The 21633-nt window shown below is 40.0% G+C and overlaps 1 protein-coding gene across 1 annotated transcript in view; it reads left to right on the forward strand.

Moving 5' to 3' along the window:
* Positions 1-21633, forward strand: part of ADGRG7 (adhesion G protein-coupled receptor G7) — a 59195-nt gene that overhangs the window by 2409 nt on the left and 35153 nt on the right. The window contains exons 2-3 of the mRNA XM_004593257.2: positions 16676-16789; positions 18501-18605. Of these exons, the coding sequence (XP_004593314.2) occupies positions 16676-16789; positions 18501-18605 (219 nt within the window). The remainder of the gene's footprint in view (positions 1-16675; positions 16790-18500; positions 18606-21633) is intronic.

Raw genomic sequence — 21633 nt, forward strand, 5'->3', positions numbered from 1 at the left:
ATTGACATTTCAATTTTAGTCTATATACAGGACCAGCTGCTATATACCTTAAAATGGCTATAAGGTACCATTCAGCTGTCTCGTGTCTATTTCATTTTAGTATTTAGCCATTTGTTGTGTTGAAGTATGATTTGCTGATCTTGGCAGATTTTAGGATAATCTAGACTGGCTTGTAACTCTGACAAGACATTTGTCGACAATTAAGGTGCAGAACATTTTTTTGGGGGGAGGGTGCAGGAAAATCCTCAACACCATGGTGAGGAGTGACTAATCTTTGTGTCCCACCCAGCAAGGCATGAGCCAATCCACGCCAGCTCTTTCCTGTCAGATTTCAAGCTCTACTTTCTGTTGTTTGTCTATTTATTTTAGGGTTTTTTTTTTTTTTTTGTATGATTGTTTGTTTGCTGTGAGGGGTTTTCGAAGCGATCCCGATGGTCATTGCGAGGGAGGGCGGGGGTCCAGAGGTGGAGCCAGGCTCGGACCAGAGAAAGCTCTCCTCCCTGGTCCCGGGGTATGTTTATTGTTCTTCTGTTTCTGCGGACCGCTCAGGGCTTCTGGTTGTCTTTCCGATGATGCTGGTTTCTGCACGGCAGTGTTTGGACTTCTTCCAACCCGTGTGGAAGCTCCGGTTGGGGGTGGGTGACCTCAGAGTTCTCAGCCTCCGAGGGCATCCAATTCCCTGTGGCCTCCTTGGCAGTTGGGATATAGTCCTTGTTGCTCATATTAATAGTTTGTGATGAAGATCTGGGAGTCTTCATGGTTGGGATCCAAGCTTCCTCCTTACCACCTGCTCCAGTCTGGAGTGCCCCCCTGCTCCATGCACATGACCTCCTGTTAAGAGGTTGTCAGGATCGCACCCGATTCCCCCCTCATGCATTGGTATAGTAGTTTTACTGTTGTTTAGTGCCGCTTTGAGTCTGTTGTCTATGAATTACCAGATTTGATCTTGATAGGCTATATTGTACTTTTTTCTCACTCTTTTTATGGTCCTGAAAGATTTCCCTGCACTCCCTCCCCATTACCGGTTAACATAGCGTATTGAGGGTATAGTAGGTTTTACAGTTTTCAATGTAGATCTTAAGTATTCTGACATTAATTGTTGGTTTATAGATTATATCGCATTATCTTATTGCATTGGATACAGGTTGTTAGAGATTGCACTAATATTACAATATACAGGTACTATCTTCCAAGTTGTCATTTTTTCATCTCAGATTAAAGCAAACATGTGGTATTTAACCTTTTGAGATTGGTTCATTTCTCTTTGCATGATGGATTCCAGTCAGGCCCATTTGACCATAAAGCACTGCATTTCGTTTTTTTAAATATCTGAGTAGTATTCCATAGAGTAGATGAACCATAGCTTTCTTATCCAGTCTTCTATTGATGGGCATTTTGGTTGGTTCCAGGTTTTTGCGATTGTAGATAGTGCTGCTATGAACATAGGCGTGCATGTTGGTTTCTTGAGTAGAAGATGTTTTGGATATATCCCTAGGAGTGCTATTGCTGGATCATATGGAATGTTGATTTTCAGTTGTTTGAGTATTCGCCAAACTGATTCCCATAGAGGCTGTACAAGTCTGCAGTCCCACCAGCAGTGGAGAAGGGTTCTCTTTTCCCCACATCCTCGCCAGCAAGTGTTGGTGGTATTATGTATGTGTGCCATCCTTACTGGAGTTAGGTGGTACCTCATTGTTGTCTTCATTTGGATTTCCCTTATTGCCAGGGAACTTGAGCATTTTTTCATATGCTTGTTTGCCATTTGGGTTTGTTCTTTTGTGAAATGTCTGCCCATTTCCCGTGCCCATTTCTTGAGCAGTTTGTTTTGTTCTGGTGTTTTGGTTTCTTTGGAGATCTTTGTATATTCTGGAGATCAGCCCTCTATCTCCTATGTAGTGTGCAAAGATCTTCTCCCATTCTGTAGGTTGTTTTTTTACTTTGTTGATTGTTTCTCTAGCTGTATAGAAGCTTCTTAGTTTGATGAGGTCCCAGTTGTTTATTTTGGTCTCGATTTCTACTGCTTTTGGAGTCTTTTTTAGGAAGTCAAGGCCTACCCCTAAGTGTTGCAGTGTGTTTCCAACATTTTCTTCCAAAAGTTTAAAGGTTTCTGGATGTAGGTTTAGGTCTTTTATCCATTTAGATTCGATCTTGGTGTATGGTGAGAGATGTGGGTCTATCTTTTTGTTTCTGCAGGCTATCAACCAGTTGTCCCAACAGCATTTATTGAAAAGACCTTTCCATTTGCTTGGATTGTTGTCTGTCATTTTGTCAAAGATTAATTGACTGTATCTCTGTGGGTTTCCATCTGTTGTTTCTATTCTGTTCCACTGATCTTCCTCTCTATCTTTGTGCCAGTACCAGGCTGTTTTGATGACCACTGCCCTATAGTATGTCCATAGATCCGGCACTGTGATTCCCCCTGTTAAGTTCCTGTTCTTCAGAGTGGTTCTGGCTATTCGTGGTTTTTTGTGTTTCCAGATGAATCTATGTATCATTTTTTCCAGTTCGATGAAGAATGCTGTGGGTAATTTGATTGGGATTGCACTGAATGTATATATTGCTTTTGGTAGTATAGACATTTTGATGATATTAATTTTGCCTATCCAGGAGCATGGGATGTTGTTCCATCTTTCGAGGTCTTGTTCTATTTGTTTTTTGAGTGTTTTGTAATTTTCCTCATAAAGGTCTTCTACGCTTTTGGTTAAATTTATTCCCAGATATTTCATGCTTTTCTCTGTTATTTTGAATGGTAGCTTGTTGGTTAGATCTTCTTCCATCTTGTGGCCATTTGCATACACCATGGCTGTTGATTTTTGTTCATTTATCTTGTATCCTACCACTCTGCCAAATTCTCATATGAGTTCTAGGAGTCTTTGTATTGAGTTTTTTGGTTCTTCTATGTAAAGAATCATGTCGTCTGCGAATAGTGAAAGCTTGACTTCCTCATTTCCAATTTGGATTCCTTTGATTTTTTTTGTCTTGTCTTATGGCTTCTGCAAGTACCTCTAGGACTATATTGAATAGCAGTGGTGATAGTGGGCAGCCTTGTCTTGTTCCAGATCTCAGTGGGAAGGGATCCAGTTTTTCTCCATTTAGTATGATGCTGGCATTGGGTTTTTCTTCAGCCTCTTGATATGGATTTAGAGACTAAATGGTTTTAAATTTTATTTATTAATTCATAAAGCCTATTTTTAAAAATTTATTTGGAATGCATAGTTGTAGAGAGAGGTGGGGAGAGACAGAGACAGAGCGAGGTCATGCATCTGCTGGTTCACTCCCTAAATGGCTGCAGTGGTCAGAGCTGTGATAGGTCAGAGCCAGTAGCCAGGGGTTTCTTCCAGTTCTCCCACATAGGTGCAGGGGTCCAAGTACTTGGGATATCTTCTGTTGCTTTCCCAGGCCACTAGCAGAGAGCTGGATTAGAAATGGAGCTGGATTAGAATGTTCACAGAGTGAACATTAATGGGACAATATTATGTATTTACAAATTTAATCATACTTATAATTTAAAATATTAATTCAGTCTTCTAGGTACTGTACTAAAGCCCTCACAAATCTTGTTGTTTGTCATCTTGATGATAACCCTTGAGGCAGATATTGTATCTATGCTGCCAATGGGGAAACTAAACATTTTTGTGTTTATATAGTATCTAGAAGGCATTGGGTCCAGATTGGAACTGGGTTCATTCTGACCTCAATGTCTTTGGTCTTCATTCCCATGCTATTTTGCCTCCCTACAGGGAGGTAACTCCTATCAGTCAATTCACATTTTCTTTTCATGGCAATGATGGGAAACCTTTATGAATAAGAATCTGTAATAGGCAGAAGAATCAGAGGGCTCTGTGGTTTTTGCAGGGCTAAGTAAGGCTGGGAAGTCACATTGTATTCAAGTGAATGAGATCTGCATTATTTGTAGGTTTTATAGGCTATACATTCATACTCATACTTCAGTCTTAAAGTTTTGTGAGTCTTAAAATGGTATTTGTAGTTCCCTACCCACTCCCTGGGTTAACAGCCATGGCTTTCCCAACTTCTCTAAGGTGTAAATTGCTTCCTCTAGCTTTGTCAGCTTCTATGATTGTATGGTCTTCTAGTGTAGAACAATGAAAGAGATTGTCTGACATTGCTCATCCTGGTGACTGCCTTTAATGGGAAGAGTTTGGAAATCCATTTAGCGTCAAATGTCTACTAGCTATCAGAAAAGCCAATTGGGGCTTATTTTAGACTTAAGAATTGTAGCTTTAATTTTTTGTTTACAAACGGGTTATTGGTATAAATTTCAAACAAGCACTTCAAGACATGCCCTACAGCATGCTTCTGTGTAGTACTGAAGAGCTTTATATTGTGTTCCTACTTCTTAGTAAGGTCTCTTATTATAAGACCATAGTTTAGGGTATTGATAAATCATGGGGGTAGACAAGACTTAGAATTGCTAGAATATACTTGATATTTTATATTTTGCTGATAGGAACATGTTCCTAAGTAACATGAGTTACATTGCCAAGCACAACACTTTCTTCTTCTATGCTCCCAGGAATAAGATATCCTAGTTTCTTGGGAGAGAAATATTTAAGCTATTCATGAGATGTTCAATTGTCAAAGATTCGAAGCTATTCTTTGATGATGTCACTTTACCAAGAGCACTCTTCATTCAGAATGTCACATGGCTGTGTCCTTTGCTGATTTAGGTTTTAGATTAAATATTGTTGGTTTAAACAGCCACCTCGGTTTTTTACTCATTCAGAGTCGCATTTTCCTTGTCTACATGAATATTTAATAGCTTTTATCACTGCTCATTTATTTATCATGTCGCTGTTATTTTCCGCAGTTCTAGAATGAAAGCTCCCAGAGGATATAGAGCTTATTAGTTTGATTGATTTTGGTTATGTATTATTATAACCAGATTAGAGTTGCCAATACATGGCTAACAAGAAAATGGTACAATCATGTGAAAAACACAAGCTAAACTGTTCTAATCTGTTTGGGCTGCTACAATACAAAACCATAAACTAGGTCTTGGGGAAAAAAAACCCAAACCTTCTTTCTATCTATCTATCCATCTATCTATCTATCCACCCATCTATCCATCTATTGGAAAGGCAGTGAGAGGGACAGAGTTAGAGTTCTTATAACTACTACTTTTTTCTTAACAAAAAACATTTTATTTGAAAAGGAGATTTTACAAAAGGAAGTAGAAACAAAGAGAGAAGTCTTTCATTTGCCATCCCAAATGGCTTCAAAAGCCAGAGCTGAGTTGAAGCCAAAAGCTTCTTTTCGTGTCTCCTACATGTGTGCTGTGTCCCAAGGACTTGAGCCATCCTCTGCTGCTTTCCCAGGCCACAGGAAGGGAGCTGGATCAGAAGTGGGGCAGCTGGAACTTGTACTGACACCCAAATGAGATGCCTGCACTGCAGGCAGAGGATTAGCCATGTTATGTCACCATTCTAGGCTCAATAAATTAGATCTTTCATGAACAACAGAAAATTATTTCTCAAAGTTTTGGAAGCTGGGAAGTCTGAGGTCAAGACACTTATGGACTCAATGTCTGGTGAGGGTCTACTTCTTTGCTGAAGACTGTATCTTACTTCTTCCCTGTATGGCAGAAGAGAGGAACTCTGGTCTCTTCATCCCCTTAGGGACGGAGTTCCACTCATGAGGGCTTTACCCTCATGATGCAATCTTCTGCTAAAAGCTCACCTCCCAACCTCGTCACGTTAGGTTTCAACCGATGAAGTTTTGGAAGGACAGAAAAACAGAATTTGTATCGAGGACCAGGAGTTGTTAAGTATTTGGAGGTGAAATAACCTATCTGTATACTAAGTGAAAATAACATAATAATAATTGTTTCTAATTTTCTTCCAAATATTAGCAGAAATGCAATTCTGTGTTTGATAAGAAAGACACTACTTTAGAAGAGTAGATATTTTTGGTTCACAAAAGCCATATCAGTTTTCTTCATTTGCTCCAGGCTCTATGACACATATCTAGGATTGTTGTTTTAAGGTTTTTTTGTAATTTGTATATAGCCTCTGTTTTTAACTCTGTGATCAGCAACCTTGTGTGATGCTGCTATGTGGAGGTGAATCTGTTTTTCAGGCAAACATTATTTTCACATTGGGCATTCTTCCTAGAAAAGAAAATCCATTGCTCTCCAACGTGTTTTCAGAATAGATAGAGGTAAGGTGCTCCATCTCTGGCAGCTTTGTGCTTCCAATTTTATATAGATAGATAGATAGATAGGTAGATAGATAGATAGATATAGATATAAAATAGTGAGGCTCTTGGGTGTCCCACCATGCTTGATGATGAAAGCAAAATGCAAATATGATTAAGCTTTGGTGTATTTCTTTCCCCGATGCTCTCCAACTTGAACTAAGCCTGATGTAAACAGAGGTCCATGATCATAATGGAGGGAATGGCTTCTTCAACTCCTGTAAAGGAGACACATCTCAACCTCAAAATATATAAGCCACACTATTACACTTTTTTTTCTGTCATCAGGCACCACTGTTTCTCAAACTACTCAGATTCCAGCAGGTACGAAGTTCCCAAACTCCAAGGCCAGACTTCATAGCACTGAGAACTGTTGTGCAAGGTTCAGTGTGGGTTTCAGGAAAAGTCTGAGTTTATTGTTTCTCAGGCAGCGATCAGTTCACAAAGACTGAGCTTTCACTGCACTTACTTCCGGCAGAGTCAGACTTGATAATACATTGAACTCACGTGACTTTTCCTGGAGGATAGCACACTTGGAGGTTAAAGAAAAGTCCAGGGAGTGTTTTCTGGGTGGTGGACGTTAGGGTTTGCTGCAGCTCTTGAGTTTTTCAGCCTTAATCCTAAGGTTGTGGACTTCTTTTCTACCCCTTTTATCTCTTCTTGTTTCCTCACATGATCATACCCTCAAAAAAATACTAATGTCTGTGAAAGCGAAGGGATTATGCTCTCAGATTAAAATCTCATGCAAAAAGGGGGATGCTCCGTTCTTGTTGGTCACCTTCCTCACAGCGGCCAGGACTCTGCTCAGCTCCTCCACTTCCTCTTGGCCTAGATGTGCGCGTCCACCCTTTCCTTGATGAGCTTGATGGACCTGATTGTGCTCATAGAGGGCAAAGCGGCACACCTCCCAGATCATGTCCCGCGGGTACTTGATGTGTTTTGTCAGGTGCCCACAGAGAGAGAGAGAGAGAGAGATACAGAGAGAGAGAGAGAGAGAGAGAGAGGGCTGTCTTCCATCCACTGGTTTACTCCCCAATGGCTGCAATGGCAAAAGCTGAGCCTGTCTGAAGTCAGGACACAGGAGTTTCTTTCATGTCCCCCACAATGGTACAAGGGCCCAGGGACTTGAGACATCCTCTGCTGCTTTTCCAAATGCATTAGCAAAAAGCCGAATCAGAAATGGAACAGGTGGTGCTTGAGCTATGTTCTGTGGGGGATGCTGGCATGACAGGTAGCAGCTTTATCTCACACCTCAGAGTGCTGGTCCCCAGAGCGTCAGATTTAGCATCACGCAGTCTTTTTTTTTTTTTTTTTAAAAAAACAACGTTACACATTTTATTTTTGTTATTGTTTACATAGTTGAGAGGGATTCACGACCATGTGGGACTCTGATTAGGGTGGGAAGGGTCGAGGTACAGAGAAAAATGGGTAGGAGTAATGTTTCAGTTCTTTTATTTTCTTTTTCTTGTGTGTGTAGAGGGAAAGGGAGGGGGCTGCTCCTTGCTATCAGACTACATCAGCGCCCAGATATGGGGGATGGTCATTTGATGACTCCTTAGAGACCCTGATGTGGGGAAGAATGTTCCAAGAGTGTTACTTGAGTAACTTTGATAGTTCTGAGACTTTGTTGACTTCATTGTATCAGGGTTGAGAAAATCTTTCCCAGGTCTGCTGATTGACTAAATCTATTTTAGTGCATCCACAGACCTAGGAATATGTTGCAAAGCTTGGCCAGAAGAATTATCCAAACTCTTCTGCTTTTCATCCTCTGACAAATAACCCAATGTCTTCTGCTGGCCTAGATGAGCTGTCGTGTCTCCCATGAGCATACCATGGCATGGTACCCACTGCTCAGGCATCAGCAACTCAGTAGGCCCAGTCCTGATACATGCCCTCCAAGATCGAACTACATACATAGCTTGTGAATATCCCTGTGTCTGGGGTTTGAGTCCAGTGGTCTAGTTAAGGAGTCCCACAAGAAATCTTGCCTGGGGTGACCTCAGACTTGATTGTTATGTGCTCCAGCTAGTACAGGGTCAGGCTTGGTCTGTCACTTGCATGAACCAATGCACATACCAGTGGAGACAGCTTCCTCTTCAGTTCCTTCGCTAGCCCCATCTCTCATGCCAGCTTATGGGTGCTGTGGCCCAGCCCAGCCCAGCTGACCGTAGGCCCATGCATACCAGCAAGTGCTACAGCCTGATTGGAGTGACACCCAAAAACTCCCACTAGGCCTGCCCCAGCTGCATTTTTTGTGTGTGCTTATATGTGCTGCAGACTAGCCCAGCTGGTCCCACATCCCATCCAGCTCTCATGCACATTCAGGTGCTGTTGCTTAGCATAACTCAACCTGTTCCCAGACCCGAAACACACATCAGTTTAGCCTGAATCCTCTCCCAGCCCTGGCTCTTGTGCTCATCAGTAGAAGCTGCAGCCTAGCAGGGGTGTTCCCCAAGTTTTCCTGCCACACCAGCTCCCAGTCCCAGATCTTGCTTGTGCTGGTGGGTCCTGTGGCCCAGCCTGACAAGGCCTGTCCCCAGTCCTGGAACTTATTGTTAGGTACTGTGGTCTAGCATGTTGGCTACAGCTTAGCCCCTCCCAGACCTGGTTGTCATGTGATCCAATGGGTTCCTTGGTCTAGGTCAGCCTGTCCTGCAGTATTCTAGATTTTATGAGTATCGGAGGGTGCTGGGTCATTGCCTAGTCTGGCAAGCCCCCAAAACCAGTCTATACACATGCTGATGGGTACTGCAGCCTTGCCCAGTCTGGTCTGCCACCAGCCATCTCTTGCCCAGCAGCGGGTGCATAGCAGAGTCCCCAAAGTTTCTGTAGCAGAGCTACTGCCAGCCTAGATCATGTGAATGCTGGTGGTGCTTGGACCAAGCCTGGCATTGTTCCCCTACAGTCTTAGCTCTTGCTGGTGAGTGTTGAAACAGTCCCCACCTAGCATGGCCCACATCCCATCCTGGCTCTTGCATGTATCAGTGGGTGCTGCAGCCTTGCCTAGCCTGCCCTTAACCCTGGCCCACACAAGTGTCAATGAGTGTTGCAGCCTTGCCTGGCTTGGCCCACCCCAAGCACCAGCTTTGTAGTAGGTGAGTGCCACAACTTTTTTTTTTTTTTATTGTTAATTATTTTGCATTATGTGACAGTTTCATAGGCTCTGGGAATCCCCCCCTCCCTCCCCCTCCCCTCCCCCCGGTGGATTCCTCCACCTTGATGCAGTATTACAGTTCAAATTCAATCAAGATTCTTTCATTGCAAACATATACCAAGCATAGAGTCCAGCTACTTATTGTCCAGATTGGTTGAACAGTTTCTTGGGGAGACCTTTTCTGGTCTGAAGTTTGAGCTGGCAGAATATCATCACAGTCAATTAAGAGTCCCAATATAACATCAACAGCAATTTGCAATGTTATGGAGTTGACATGGTTTTGAGTAACCAGTGTATTAAAAAGAAAAAAAAATAAAAAATTAAAAAAAAAAAAAAAAAAAAAGGAAAACAAGTCCTAGCTGTTGTGGGCTGTGGAGCTGATTTACACGCCTTAAGCTGAGCACTCAGGAATCGGGCCTAAGGCAGTAGCACCTGGCCTTTGCAGACTCAGTGGCGTCCTATTGTCCTGTTGATGGGCTTGGAAGAAAGAGGAGATAATAGGGTAATAAAAGAGGCTTGTGAGGACGGCTGAGTGAGAGTCGGCTCCCAGCACTTGTAACACCATCATGGTCTCCGTGTGTCGGTGCTTTTCGCTCGGTCCTTCGCCGTACCCATGATAGCAACTCCAGCAGACCGCAACACCTAGCCACAACCTATGATTAGCTCATTGACATTTCAGTTTTAGTTCATATACAGGACCGGCTGCTCTATACCTTAAAATGGCCATAAGGCACCATTCAGCTGTTTCGTGTCCATTTCATCTTAGTATTTAGCCAGTTGTTGTGTTGAAGTAAAATTTTGCTGATCTTGGCAGATTTTAGGATAATCCAGACTGGCTTGTAACTCTAACAAGATATATGTCAACATTTTAGGTGCAGAACATTTTTTTTTTTGGGGGGGGGGGGTGTGCAGGAAAACCCTCAACACCATGGTGAGGAGTAACTAATCTTTGTGACCCACCCAGCGAGGCATGAGCCAATCCATGCCAGCTCTTTCCTGTCAGATTTCAAGTTCTACTTTCTGTTGTTTATTTATTTTAGGTTTTTTTTTTTTGTTTGTATGATTGTTTGCTGTGAGGGGTTTTCGAAGCGATCCCGATGGTCATTGCGAGGGAGGGGGGGTCCAGAGGTGGAGCCAGGCTCGGACCAGAGAAAGCTCTCCTCCCTGGTCCCGAAGGACGTTTTTTGTTCTTCTGTTTCTGCGGACCGCTCAGGGCTTCTGGTTGTCTTTCCGATGACGTTGGTTTCTGCACGGTAGTGTTTGGACTTCTTCCATCCCCTGTGGAAGCTCCGGTTGGGGGTGGGTGACCTCAGAGTACTCGGCCTCCGAGGGCATCCAATTCCCTGTGAGTGCCACAACTTTTTATACCACACTAGCTACCTGCCTCGATTTCAAGCATGCTGGCAGCTACAGAGGCCCTGCTGGGCTTGATCTCCCTCAGTCCCAGTTTTTGCATGTGCTGGAGGGTGCTACAGCCTCCTCCTAGCCCCAGCTTCCATATGTATTGGTGCAGCCTGGTTTGACCCATCACAACCTCTAGCTCTCATGTAAGCTGGTGGGTGCTGCAGTCCCACAGAGGTACACCCACAAATCCCTGCAGAATCTTCACCAAGGTCCAGTTCTCTTGCATTCTGGTAAGTGCTGTGGCCTAGCCTAATGTAGCCTACCCCCTGTTCTGACACTCATGGGTGAGTACTGTTGCCTAGTTCAGCCAGTCATGTGCCCAAGCTCCAGCATCCATGTGTGCAGGCAGACAGCAGGTTCTAATACTCAGTGCAGTCCAGGTCTCCTATGTGGTTGGATGACTTGGCCCAAGTCAGACACACCCTCTGGGTTCCCATCTCTGAACCACTTACCTCAGCTTTTTGGCCTACTTGCAGATGCAGTGATCCAGTCTACAGAATACCCCAGAAGTCACCTCTCACCCTGTCAAACATGCCCTCAGTGGCCCCCACTCCAATATGTCCCCAGACCTCTTTCCCCAGGCAATCTACAACCCCTTCCTCACCATGTAGCAGCACAGGGTTCCTGAGAGCTGGGGTGGCACGTCCTTGCCCAGTGTTTCCTGCCTTCTTCACATACCTTAAAAAAAACAGAATAGGAAACTATCCTGGTACATTGGTATAGTTAACATGGATTTGGCATTATCCAGACCCAGAATGCCCATCAAATATTGGCTGCTTTTCTATGAGAAGTGTACTACTTGCCTAGGTACAAGGCAAGCTACACAGTTGCCTAGAGCTAAAGTGCACCATACAGTAGCCTTTTTGGACATTCTCCTTTTATCCAGGTAAATGTATTTAAAGCTTCCTCCATGCAGCATTTTTTAAAGTGTCTTCATAGCTCATATATTGTATAACTCATGGAGTGTATGTATTATAGGGATTTTTTATCCATTCACGTATTCAATGATATTTTGATTGCTTCTAATTTTTGTTGATTGCATATAAATCTGATGTAAATATTCAGGTGGTTGGCATGTATTTTTACCAATTGGGTGAATTCCTAGCAGCATAATTCCTTGATAAATGGTAAGACTCTGTGTAGTTTTAGAAGAAAGTGCCAAACTCTTCCAAACTAATTATACCACCTTGCATTCCGACCAGCAGTAAGTGAGGGTTCTTGTGTGACATCCTCAGTAGCATTTTGTGATACAGTATTTGGGTATATAACAGTATATACTAATATGTATATACTGGTATTTATCTCATTACTTTCATTTACAAATCCCTAATATCAGATAATATTGAGCATGTTTTGTATATTCATTTGCCATCTCTTTTTTTTTTTGATGAGGTATTTAATTGTGTTTTTTTTCCCCAAGCAAAAGATATGCTTAAATGACAGAATAGCAAAGAGAGAGGGAAAGGCAGATGGGGGTGGAGAGAGAGAGAGAGAGAGAGAGAGAGAGAGAGAATCTTCCACCTGCTGGTTCACTTCCTAATTGACCAGACAGAGACCAGGAGTCTCAATGTTCCACATGGGTAACAGGAGTCCAAGCATTTGAGCAATGTTCCCTCTGCATTTCCAGGCATGTTAGCAGGAAATTGGGTGGGAAGCATAAGAGCGGCTGCTTAACTCACTGTGCACAATACTGACCTCAGTTTCTCACTTTTTAATTGCAGTGTTGACTGTATTTTTGTTGAGTATTAAGAATCATTTATGGGCCAGGTGCATTGGCCTAGCAGCTGAAGTCCTCGCCTTGAGCACATCAGGATCCCATTTGGGCGCCGGTTCTAATTCTGGCAGCTCCACTTCCCATCCAGATCCCTGCTTGTGGCCTGGAAAAGTGTCAAAGATGGCCCAAAGCGTTGGGATCCTGCACCCGTGTGGGAGAGGAGGTTCCTGGCTCCTGGCTTCAGACTGGTGCAGCACTGGCCGTGGCAGTCACTTGGGGAGTGAATCATTGGATGGAACATCTTCCTCTCTGTCTCTCCTCCTCTCTGTATATCTGACTTTGTAATAAAAATCAATCTTAAAAAAATCATTTATATAATTAAAAATCAAAGTAATTAATAAATGTACCCAGAGAATATGCAGAAAAAAGAATCATTTGTATATTCTACATTTTTGATGCTTTAAGATATTTATACACTTTAAATTTTATATAAATAGATATAGTAAGAAGTGAAGACTCACATCTTATATGATAGTCTCCATTGCACAGTTACTTTACATTGCCTTAAATGAAAATCTGTAAATCAAAATCAACAGGAAAATAGTTAAACCTAACTAGGTTTATTCTTCTCTGTTATTTCAAAAGGTGCTGATTGACCAGTTATTTTTCAGACCTGGAGTAGTTTGCATACACTAGGGCCTTTGACTTGCGTTAATTTATTTTGTACCCTGTCACCTTACCAAACTCTCTTATAAGATTTAGCGGTCTCTTTATTGAGTATTTTGGTTCTCCTATGTATAGAATCATGTCATCTACAAACAGATAGTTTGACTTCCTCTTTTCCAATTTGAATTTCTTTAATTCCTTTTTCTTGCCTAATATCTCTAGTGAGTACTTCCAGTACTATGTTAAATAGCAGAGCAGTAGTGGACATCCTTGTCCAGCACTAGAGCTTAATGGCTTCCAATCTGTCCCAATTCCGTATGATGCTGGCTTTGGGTTTTTGTAATTTGCTTTGATTATGTTATAGAATATTCCTTCTATGCCTGTATTGCTTAGAGTTTTTAGCATAAAGTTTTTAGCATGAAGTGCTCAAAGGTTTTCTCTGCATCTATTCAGACTGTCAGATGATTTTGGTTCTTCAATTTCTTGATGTGGTGTGTCACATTTACAGATTTGCATATGTTAAATCATCCCTGCATGGCAGGAATAAATCCCACTTGGTCCACGTGAATGATCTGATGTCTGATGTATGGTTGCATTCAGTTGGCTAGTATTTTGTTGAAGATTTTAGCGTCTGTGTTCATCAGGGAAATAGGTCTATAGTTTTCTTTCTTTGTTGTTGCTCTGGTTTTGGAATTAAGGTAATGTTGGCATCATAGAAACTGTTTGGAAGGATTTCCTCCCTTTCTATTGTTTTTGAATAGTTTATGAAGAATTGGGATCAGTTCTACTTGGAATGCTTTGTAGAATTCAGCAAAGGATCCATCTGGGCCTAGGCTTTTTTTTATTGGGAGGGATTTAATTACTGATTTGATCTTTGTCTCTATTATAGGTTTATTTAGATTTCTGTTGCCTCATGACTTAGTTTTGGTAGGTGGTATGTGTCCATGGATCTATCCATTTCTTGAAAGTCTCGTTATATGTTGGCATTTGTTGGCTTGTAGTAATTTGTGATTACTTTGTGTGGTTATAGTATCTGTTATATTATGTTCCCTTTTTCATCTTTGATTCTATAATTCTTGTCTCTTCTCCTGCTTTTTTTTTATCACTAGGGCCAGTGGGGTGTCTGTTATGTTTATTTTCTCAAAGAACCAACTCTTTGTTTCATTGAGTTTGTGTATTGTTCTGTTTGGTCTTTGGTTTATTTGCTCTCTGACTTTGAATTTTTTTCAGTTGTTCTTGGGATTATTTTGCTGCTGTTTCTCTAGTTCATTCAGGTCTGTGCTCAGCTCATTTACCTGCTGTTTTTCTTATTTTCTAATGTAGGCACTGATTGCAATAAATTTTCCTCTTAACTCTGCCTTGGCAGAGTCCCATAAATTTTTGTATGTTGTGTTTGAGTCTTCATTTGCTTCAAGGAATTTTAAAATTTCCTCTTTATTTTCACTCTAATTCATTGTTCCTTCAGTAGTATATTGTTTAGCTTCCAAGAACTTATAAATTTTCTAGGGTATTTTGGTTTACTGGTCTCTAGTTTCACTCTGTGGTGGTCTGAGAAGATGCATGGGATGGTCCCAGAGCAATAGCCTAGTGGCTAAATTCCTTGCTTTGCAAGAGCTGGGATCCCATATGGGTGCCAGTTTGTGTCCTGGCTGCTCCACTTCCCATCCAGCTCCTTATTTGTGGCCTGGGAAAGCAATATTTTCTTCCCTGACAGAATTTGCATAACACTGTTATTTCTTCCTTAGTTCACCAGTAAAACTATGTGAGCTGAATAATTGCTTTTAGGATTTTCTTGCCTTGGGATTTCAGCAGGTTGACCATGATGTATATAGATGTGTTATTCCTTGTGATTTACCAAGATTTTAGGATCTACAAGCTAAAGTTATTCATCAAGCTTGAGACATTTTGATCATCAATTCTTCAGACATTTCATCTGTCCTGTTCTTTCTCTATTACCTTCTGGAGCTCCCACTGATTGTATACTGAACTGTTTATTTTGTTTTGCATAAATATCGCTGAAGTGCCGATTAGTTTTTCTTCCAAATTTCTCTTCCCAGCCTCGACAGGTAATTGATATGTAGACTTTGAGGCACCTCCCCACGTGGCTGTCTTCATGTGGGAATGTCCTTCAATTTCTAGTCACTCGTCATTATATTCTGTTTTCTGCTTGAGTTTCAGTTACTTTCATCATATGAACTGTGTTAGTGTTAATGAAAAGACTAAATGAACTTGGATTATCTTTTGTTTCTGATTGTTGTCCAGTGCTTTCAAATAATCATTTTTAAAAAAATTGTCAAGAATCTAAAATTATTGACTGCAAGAAGGCTAGTATGGGACAATGCACACTGTTATTATTGGAACTAGAACTTGTCTTCCCATATTGTTCTGTTTAGCTAATTTGCTCACTATTCACTCTGTTGACCATTCTAGAAAGCACAGCTTTCAGCTGGTAGATCCTAACAATTCTACCTTAGGTATGGCTCCTGAATCTATTGACATTTGTGTTCCTTAGGGCCACAGCTGTAGTTGGTGTCACTTAACTGATCTTTCTTGTCTCCTATCCTTAAGATGCTTAAGATAGCTCCCTAAATTAATCCGTTAGTATTTCACCATCTTGTTTTAACACCTGTGTGTGTTCTTTAAGATGAAATCTCAGCTTGCTCTGAAAAGTCCTTCATGATTTACTTTTTGCCCTTGGTTGTTCCTTATGAAACCAACTATTTAATAAATGCTTCTCTGCTTCTTGGGTAGATAAAAAATTTCCATGTTTTTGTGATTTTTGTACTTTGTATCATACATTCTTGGGTCACCCATTTTCTTTTTTTTTTTTTCTAGATTTAATTCTAAAACTTATTTCAAATACCATTCCTGGAAAGTCAGCTCTGGCTGGGAGATCTATGGTCACAGAATCTCCATTGCATTCTTGTTACATAAAATCCTGTGTATTGACTTGATCTATCTGTCCATCTATCATCTAACTGCAATAATTTCCTCTGTCTCAAGGGATTTTTAATCTTCCTGGTCAAGGTGCTGTGGCTTTCCAATATGTGTTTTTGATATCCATAATATCTACTAAACACTGTGCATACATTGTAGACTTTCAGTGTACTCTCATGGAAATTAATAGTAGAAAGGACAGTGCTCCACAAGGATACTCAAAACAGCAATTATATATATATATAAAATATATATAAAACATATATAATTTTATATATCATATATAATATATTATAATAGATAATATTATAACACACAATATTATCATATATAATATTATATATTACATATAATATATATTTATTGCAATATTACATATATTTATATATAACATATCACATATAATATTATAATATGTTATAATATTTTATATATGATATATTATATATAATATTATAACATATGTTATATTATAATATTATAATATTATATATATATATAAATTAAATGCCCGCTGCCCTAAAAGGAGAAACTAACTAGAAAGTTCACGCAGTATTCTGTTATTCTGTTATTTATTGTTTCTTCAGGATCCCTTGCTCCTCCTTCAAGCGTTCCTATTGAATTTTGCCAGAATGGTGGAACCTGGGAAAACGGCAGATGCGTTTGTACAGAAGAGTGGAAGGGATGGCGATGTACAATTGGTAAGGTATTTGTGATAATATCAGCTGTGAATCTCAAGTGAAGCTTTTGTTGCTAACGAAAGCAGCAAGACTTCCATAATGTTCAGTTGATGAATGTGGAGATGTGGCCATAATGGTGCCAGCTCTAAGAAGCGTCTGTTGGCGCCACAGTAAAAGCCAAATTTTTCTCTAGGGTTATTACCTATAATCACTATATCTATCTATTTCCCAACTCTCACATTTCCCTATGGTAAAGTGCAGTTTCTGTTACTATAAAAAATACCTGCACTTCTATACTTTATAAGGAAAAGAGGTTTATTTAGTTCACAGGTTCTAAAAGCAAAAAGTCCAAGATTGGGAGACCCTGTAAATTTGGTCTCTGGTGAAGGCCTTCTGGTTATATTATTCACTGGGGAAGGCATCATGGTGGAATCGCATGTGACAACGTGTAGTCAAATTCCAAGTCAGAAGCCAGGGTGATTCAGAGGTCACATTTACACTTTGGTTAGTTCTCATTAGAGTGAGTTATTATATAGAGTCCGGTGATAACCTTAGTATGCCCTTCTGAGGATTGTGTTAATAATATGATCACCTTACACCTGGCTCTACCTCTTGAAGTGCCACTATTTCCCAGTTTTCACATTGGGGAATATGTTTTCAGTACATGAATCCTTGAGGGATACACTTATACCATGTCTAAATCATAACACCCTATGAGCTCATAGTTAGAATTTCATTGGCTACAGTATCTAATCAAAGACAATTGGTAATACAGCTTCCTGAATTCCTTTCAGTTGGTGGCAGACCTAGGATACTACAGTTTTAACATTTTTGGAAACAAGATGTATTTTTCTATCAGAGTAAATGCTTAAATAAATTTTTCCTTTCTTTCTCTTGAATAGTTGTTATTAAATTGGTAGTTTGATTTTAATCAGAAGCAAAGCTTACAGCAATTTCTTGATCCAAGCTGAGCTTCCACACATTTTATGCTGCCTGCTTAGAATCTGGAGACCTGGAAACCCACTACAATCATTTTCCATATGCTATCAGCCAGAATTTCCTGTACACTGACTATAGGCTCTTATTTTTTTTAAGATTTATTTATTTTTATTACAAAGTCAGATATAGAGAGAGGAGGAGAGACAGAGAGGAAGATCTTCCATCCAATGATTCACTCCCCAAGTGAGCCGCAACAGCTGGTGCTGTGCCGATCCAAAGCCGGGTACCAGGAACCTCTTCCGGGTCTCCCATGCGGGTACCGGGTCCCAAAGCTTTGGGCCGTCCTTGACTGCTTTCCCAGGCCACAAGCAGGGAGCTGGATGGGAAGTGGAGCTGCCGGGATTAGAACCGGCGCCCATATGGGATCCCTGTGCGTTCAAGGCAAGGACTTCAGCTGCTAGGCCACGCCGCCGGTCCCAGATAGGCTCTTATTTTTAATTCCAAATAATCTGATGCATTATCTTTGCTAGTATGTTAATGTTCATATCCTGTATCTCCTTGAGTATATATTATGCATGTTTGAATTGGAACTCGTTATCCAACATACTCGCTATTCTAATTGGGGTAACATAAATAAATTGGGACGTATGGAAGTTCTAGGCAGGCCAGTGAGTTCTCAAAGTCTTGTGTTATCCTTCAAATGATACTGTGTAGGTTCTGAACTTTGATTTATCTGTGGTTTAAAATTTAGAAATATGATTTATAACAAGAAATATTTTTCTTTGCATTACAGCTAATTTCTGTGAAAACAGTACCTATATGGGTTATACTTTTGCCAGGATTCCTGTAGGCAGGTATGGACCTTCTTTGCAAACGTGTGGCAGGAACACTTCAAATGGTATGTACTTTTCTAAACATCTCCTCCGTTTAGGGCTGAGATACCTGAGCTAAGCTATATCTATCATTCCTCCAACCCTAGAAGGTTTTGTGGAAGGGCATTGTGATGACAATCCATAAAGTTTAGGTTGATACCTCTCCTAATCCTTGTTTTCCTAAAAACCTTACTATGAACCTAACCCATATTTAATTGGCTTATTTTTCCAATTCATGGTTGTGTCTTAGAGTTCAATCAGCTTAGCATTTGCTCTTTAGGTTATATGATTTGTCCTGATTTCTAAAACTAGTCTAGAATAGAGACTCCCTTTACATATATTTTGAGGCTTCTTCATGGATAAAGATGTATAGTCCATTCTGTCTTTAGGTGTAGACTTCCGTCTCCTTTGTAAGTTTGTGATCCATTTTAGAGCATTCAGCTTGATACAACTTTCCTGAACACAGCAATCTTGCTTCACAGAAGCACTTGAAGAATGCAAGAGCAAGTAATATTCCTAGTCCTACTATTTTCCCTGAAACTATGCAGCAGTTAGGTGGCTTATTTTATGTCAGTGCCACTTTGGGTAATATCTTTTGGCAGTAAACTTTAGAAGTTCATAGGTCCCTTTTCTGATATGTGTAGTCTATTAAGGCGCGTAATTTTTCCTAAATGTTTTACCGGTCTCTTGTTTGCTTTGACTTTTCTCTGACCAATTTTCCTACTTAATATATGTTCCTGTAGCTAATCCCTCCTTTCCTATAGAACTGGATACTTTGAGAAGACAGTTCTAGATCATTTAGCCTGTGTCAGCAATGATGCTAGGAAGAATTATAATCTAATTTAGACATTTTTTGTGTATGCCAAGAGTACCATTAAACACTAAACAAATTATGTGAATTGTTCTTTCCTATATGAGAGAGATGATGTAGTTCTGCATTCCATTTGCAGAATCAAAATCAGTCCTTCCCACATCCAGCTAATTCAGGTATTCATGATCCAGTCCCTCCCATAGGTCTTTCCAGCCTCTTGATTCAGGCCTCGGAAGTTAAAGGGGAGCTTCAACAACACTGATGCTTACCAAACATATCATGTATACCCAAAGTACCTGTTGTTTTAATTTTACTTCTGTGTTTCTCAAGTATAATAATTATCTCAAGATAATGCTTATCTAAACAAACATAAGCTAAGAAATAGTTTATTACTGAATTAAGATTACAAAAGGTGTCAGTGATATACCAAGGAAAGATCATCACATTTGCTGACATGCATTATACACTTTGATATAAGAGGAGCACTGTTTTCCATTTGGTTATTTAGCCTTTTCTGGGAAACTATTACAAAAATGTTTATTATAGTTACCTTTGAGTTTCAGGCTGAAATCTATAAAGGTACATACAGATTTCAAATGTTGCCACTTTTGCTTTTATTTGTATGCTAAGAGTTACTTCTAATTACTTAGTTTTATATAGTAAATGATCCAACTGTTTTTCAATTATTTTCTAGTTGTAATAAAATATTTGTAAGTAATATGAGGAGAAGATTCATTTGGCCTCTTAAAATTTGCTTACTTTATGTAGATAAATAGAAAGGTTTTTTAATTTCTAAATAAATGTTATCCATACTATATGGAAATAGAATAGCATATATATTATATATAAATAAATATATGCTATTTATATTATAGATACACCGGAATATGACATGTTTATTAAAGCATGGAGTAGAGATGGAGGCTCCATATAGATTAAAAGTGACTCCAGGGACAGACTTTCTGGTATTGCTAATTGAGACCTCATTTGGAAATCTTGTTTCCCATGTCAGAGACTCACCTGTACTTCTAATCCAGCTTCCCACTAACGAGAATTCCTTGATGACTCAAGTATTTAGGTCCCTGCCACCTACGGGAGCTTTTCAAATGTTTTTCTGGCTCTTGGTTTCAGCCTGGCCTAGCCCCAGCTGTTCAGGCACTTGGGAGAATGAGCCAACAGGTAGAAGATCTCCTTCTGTCTCCACCTCTCTGCCTTTCAAATAAATACATAGAAATTTCTCAACATCCACTAAAAGGAAGGACTTGGTCTTTCAGGTTAAGTGTTGTTGAAGAACTCTATAATTTCTATATTTTTAGTTGTTATCCCAAAAAGGAGATACCCAAAGCTAGCCCTGAAGAAAATTCAGCTGTCGTGCCAATAATAATTTTTTTTCTAAAGGAGCTACATACGTGTTAACTAAAGGTTGAGCATGAGGAGCAGAGGCTTTGGTAATAATCCTGTGAAATGAACCAAAGAGTCAGCAAGTGTTTACTGACAGTAAGACACATATCCAGAAGGTGCTACCATACAATAGAATTTTTTACCCTTCATATGTTAACCAGACTGACACAAACAAGGAAAGATTCACATATAAGTTAATATCTATATTATATTAATATCTATATTTTCTATATTGCTTCTGGTCTTCTAGCCCAATATTTTTTTTGTCAACTCCAGTTTCAAATCCATTTTGTCCCTAATTATTGAAAGCAAATTTTCCTTGCAGATATCAAAGGAAGGATATAGTCAACTGTCTTTTTGAACTCCATAGTTAAAAAAAAAAAGCAAGAATAAAAACAAAAAACCAGATAACAAGTGGTATCTGCCCTAATTTATAGCTGTAAAAAAAAATAGTAATTCAGATTTCTTATAGCCCTGTGAGTTGACTGGGGCAACCAAGTTGTGCTGAAAAGTCCCTAGTGAACTCACTCTCTTAATGGGACATGGTGCTGTTGGTTGGCTGGTATGTTCCAGTTTCCCAGCTGACCTCTGATCCTCTTGTAGGTCACACCTGTTTCCTTCCATAAGCCTCAAGACATCACTCCAAGGGGTGAAGGCTGAAATTTCAAAGTGTCTCAATATCTAGGCTCTGGAACACATATATTTTTTTCCTACCATATTCCATTGGTAAGAACCAGTCACAAGCCCAGCATAGATTCAGAGTGAAGGATTTACAAGCCCAGCATAGATTCAGAGTGAAGGATTTATGTATGCATCTATTGTTTTATTTTTGCTTGAAAGGC

This window comes from Ochotona princeps, chromosome 3 (assembly GCF_030435755.1).
Source record: "Ochotona princeps isolate mOchPri1 chromosome 3, mOchPri1.hap1, whole genome shotgun sequence".
NCBI lineage: Eukaryota > Metazoa > Chordata > Mammalia > Lagomorpha > Ochotonidae > Ochotona > Ochotona princeps.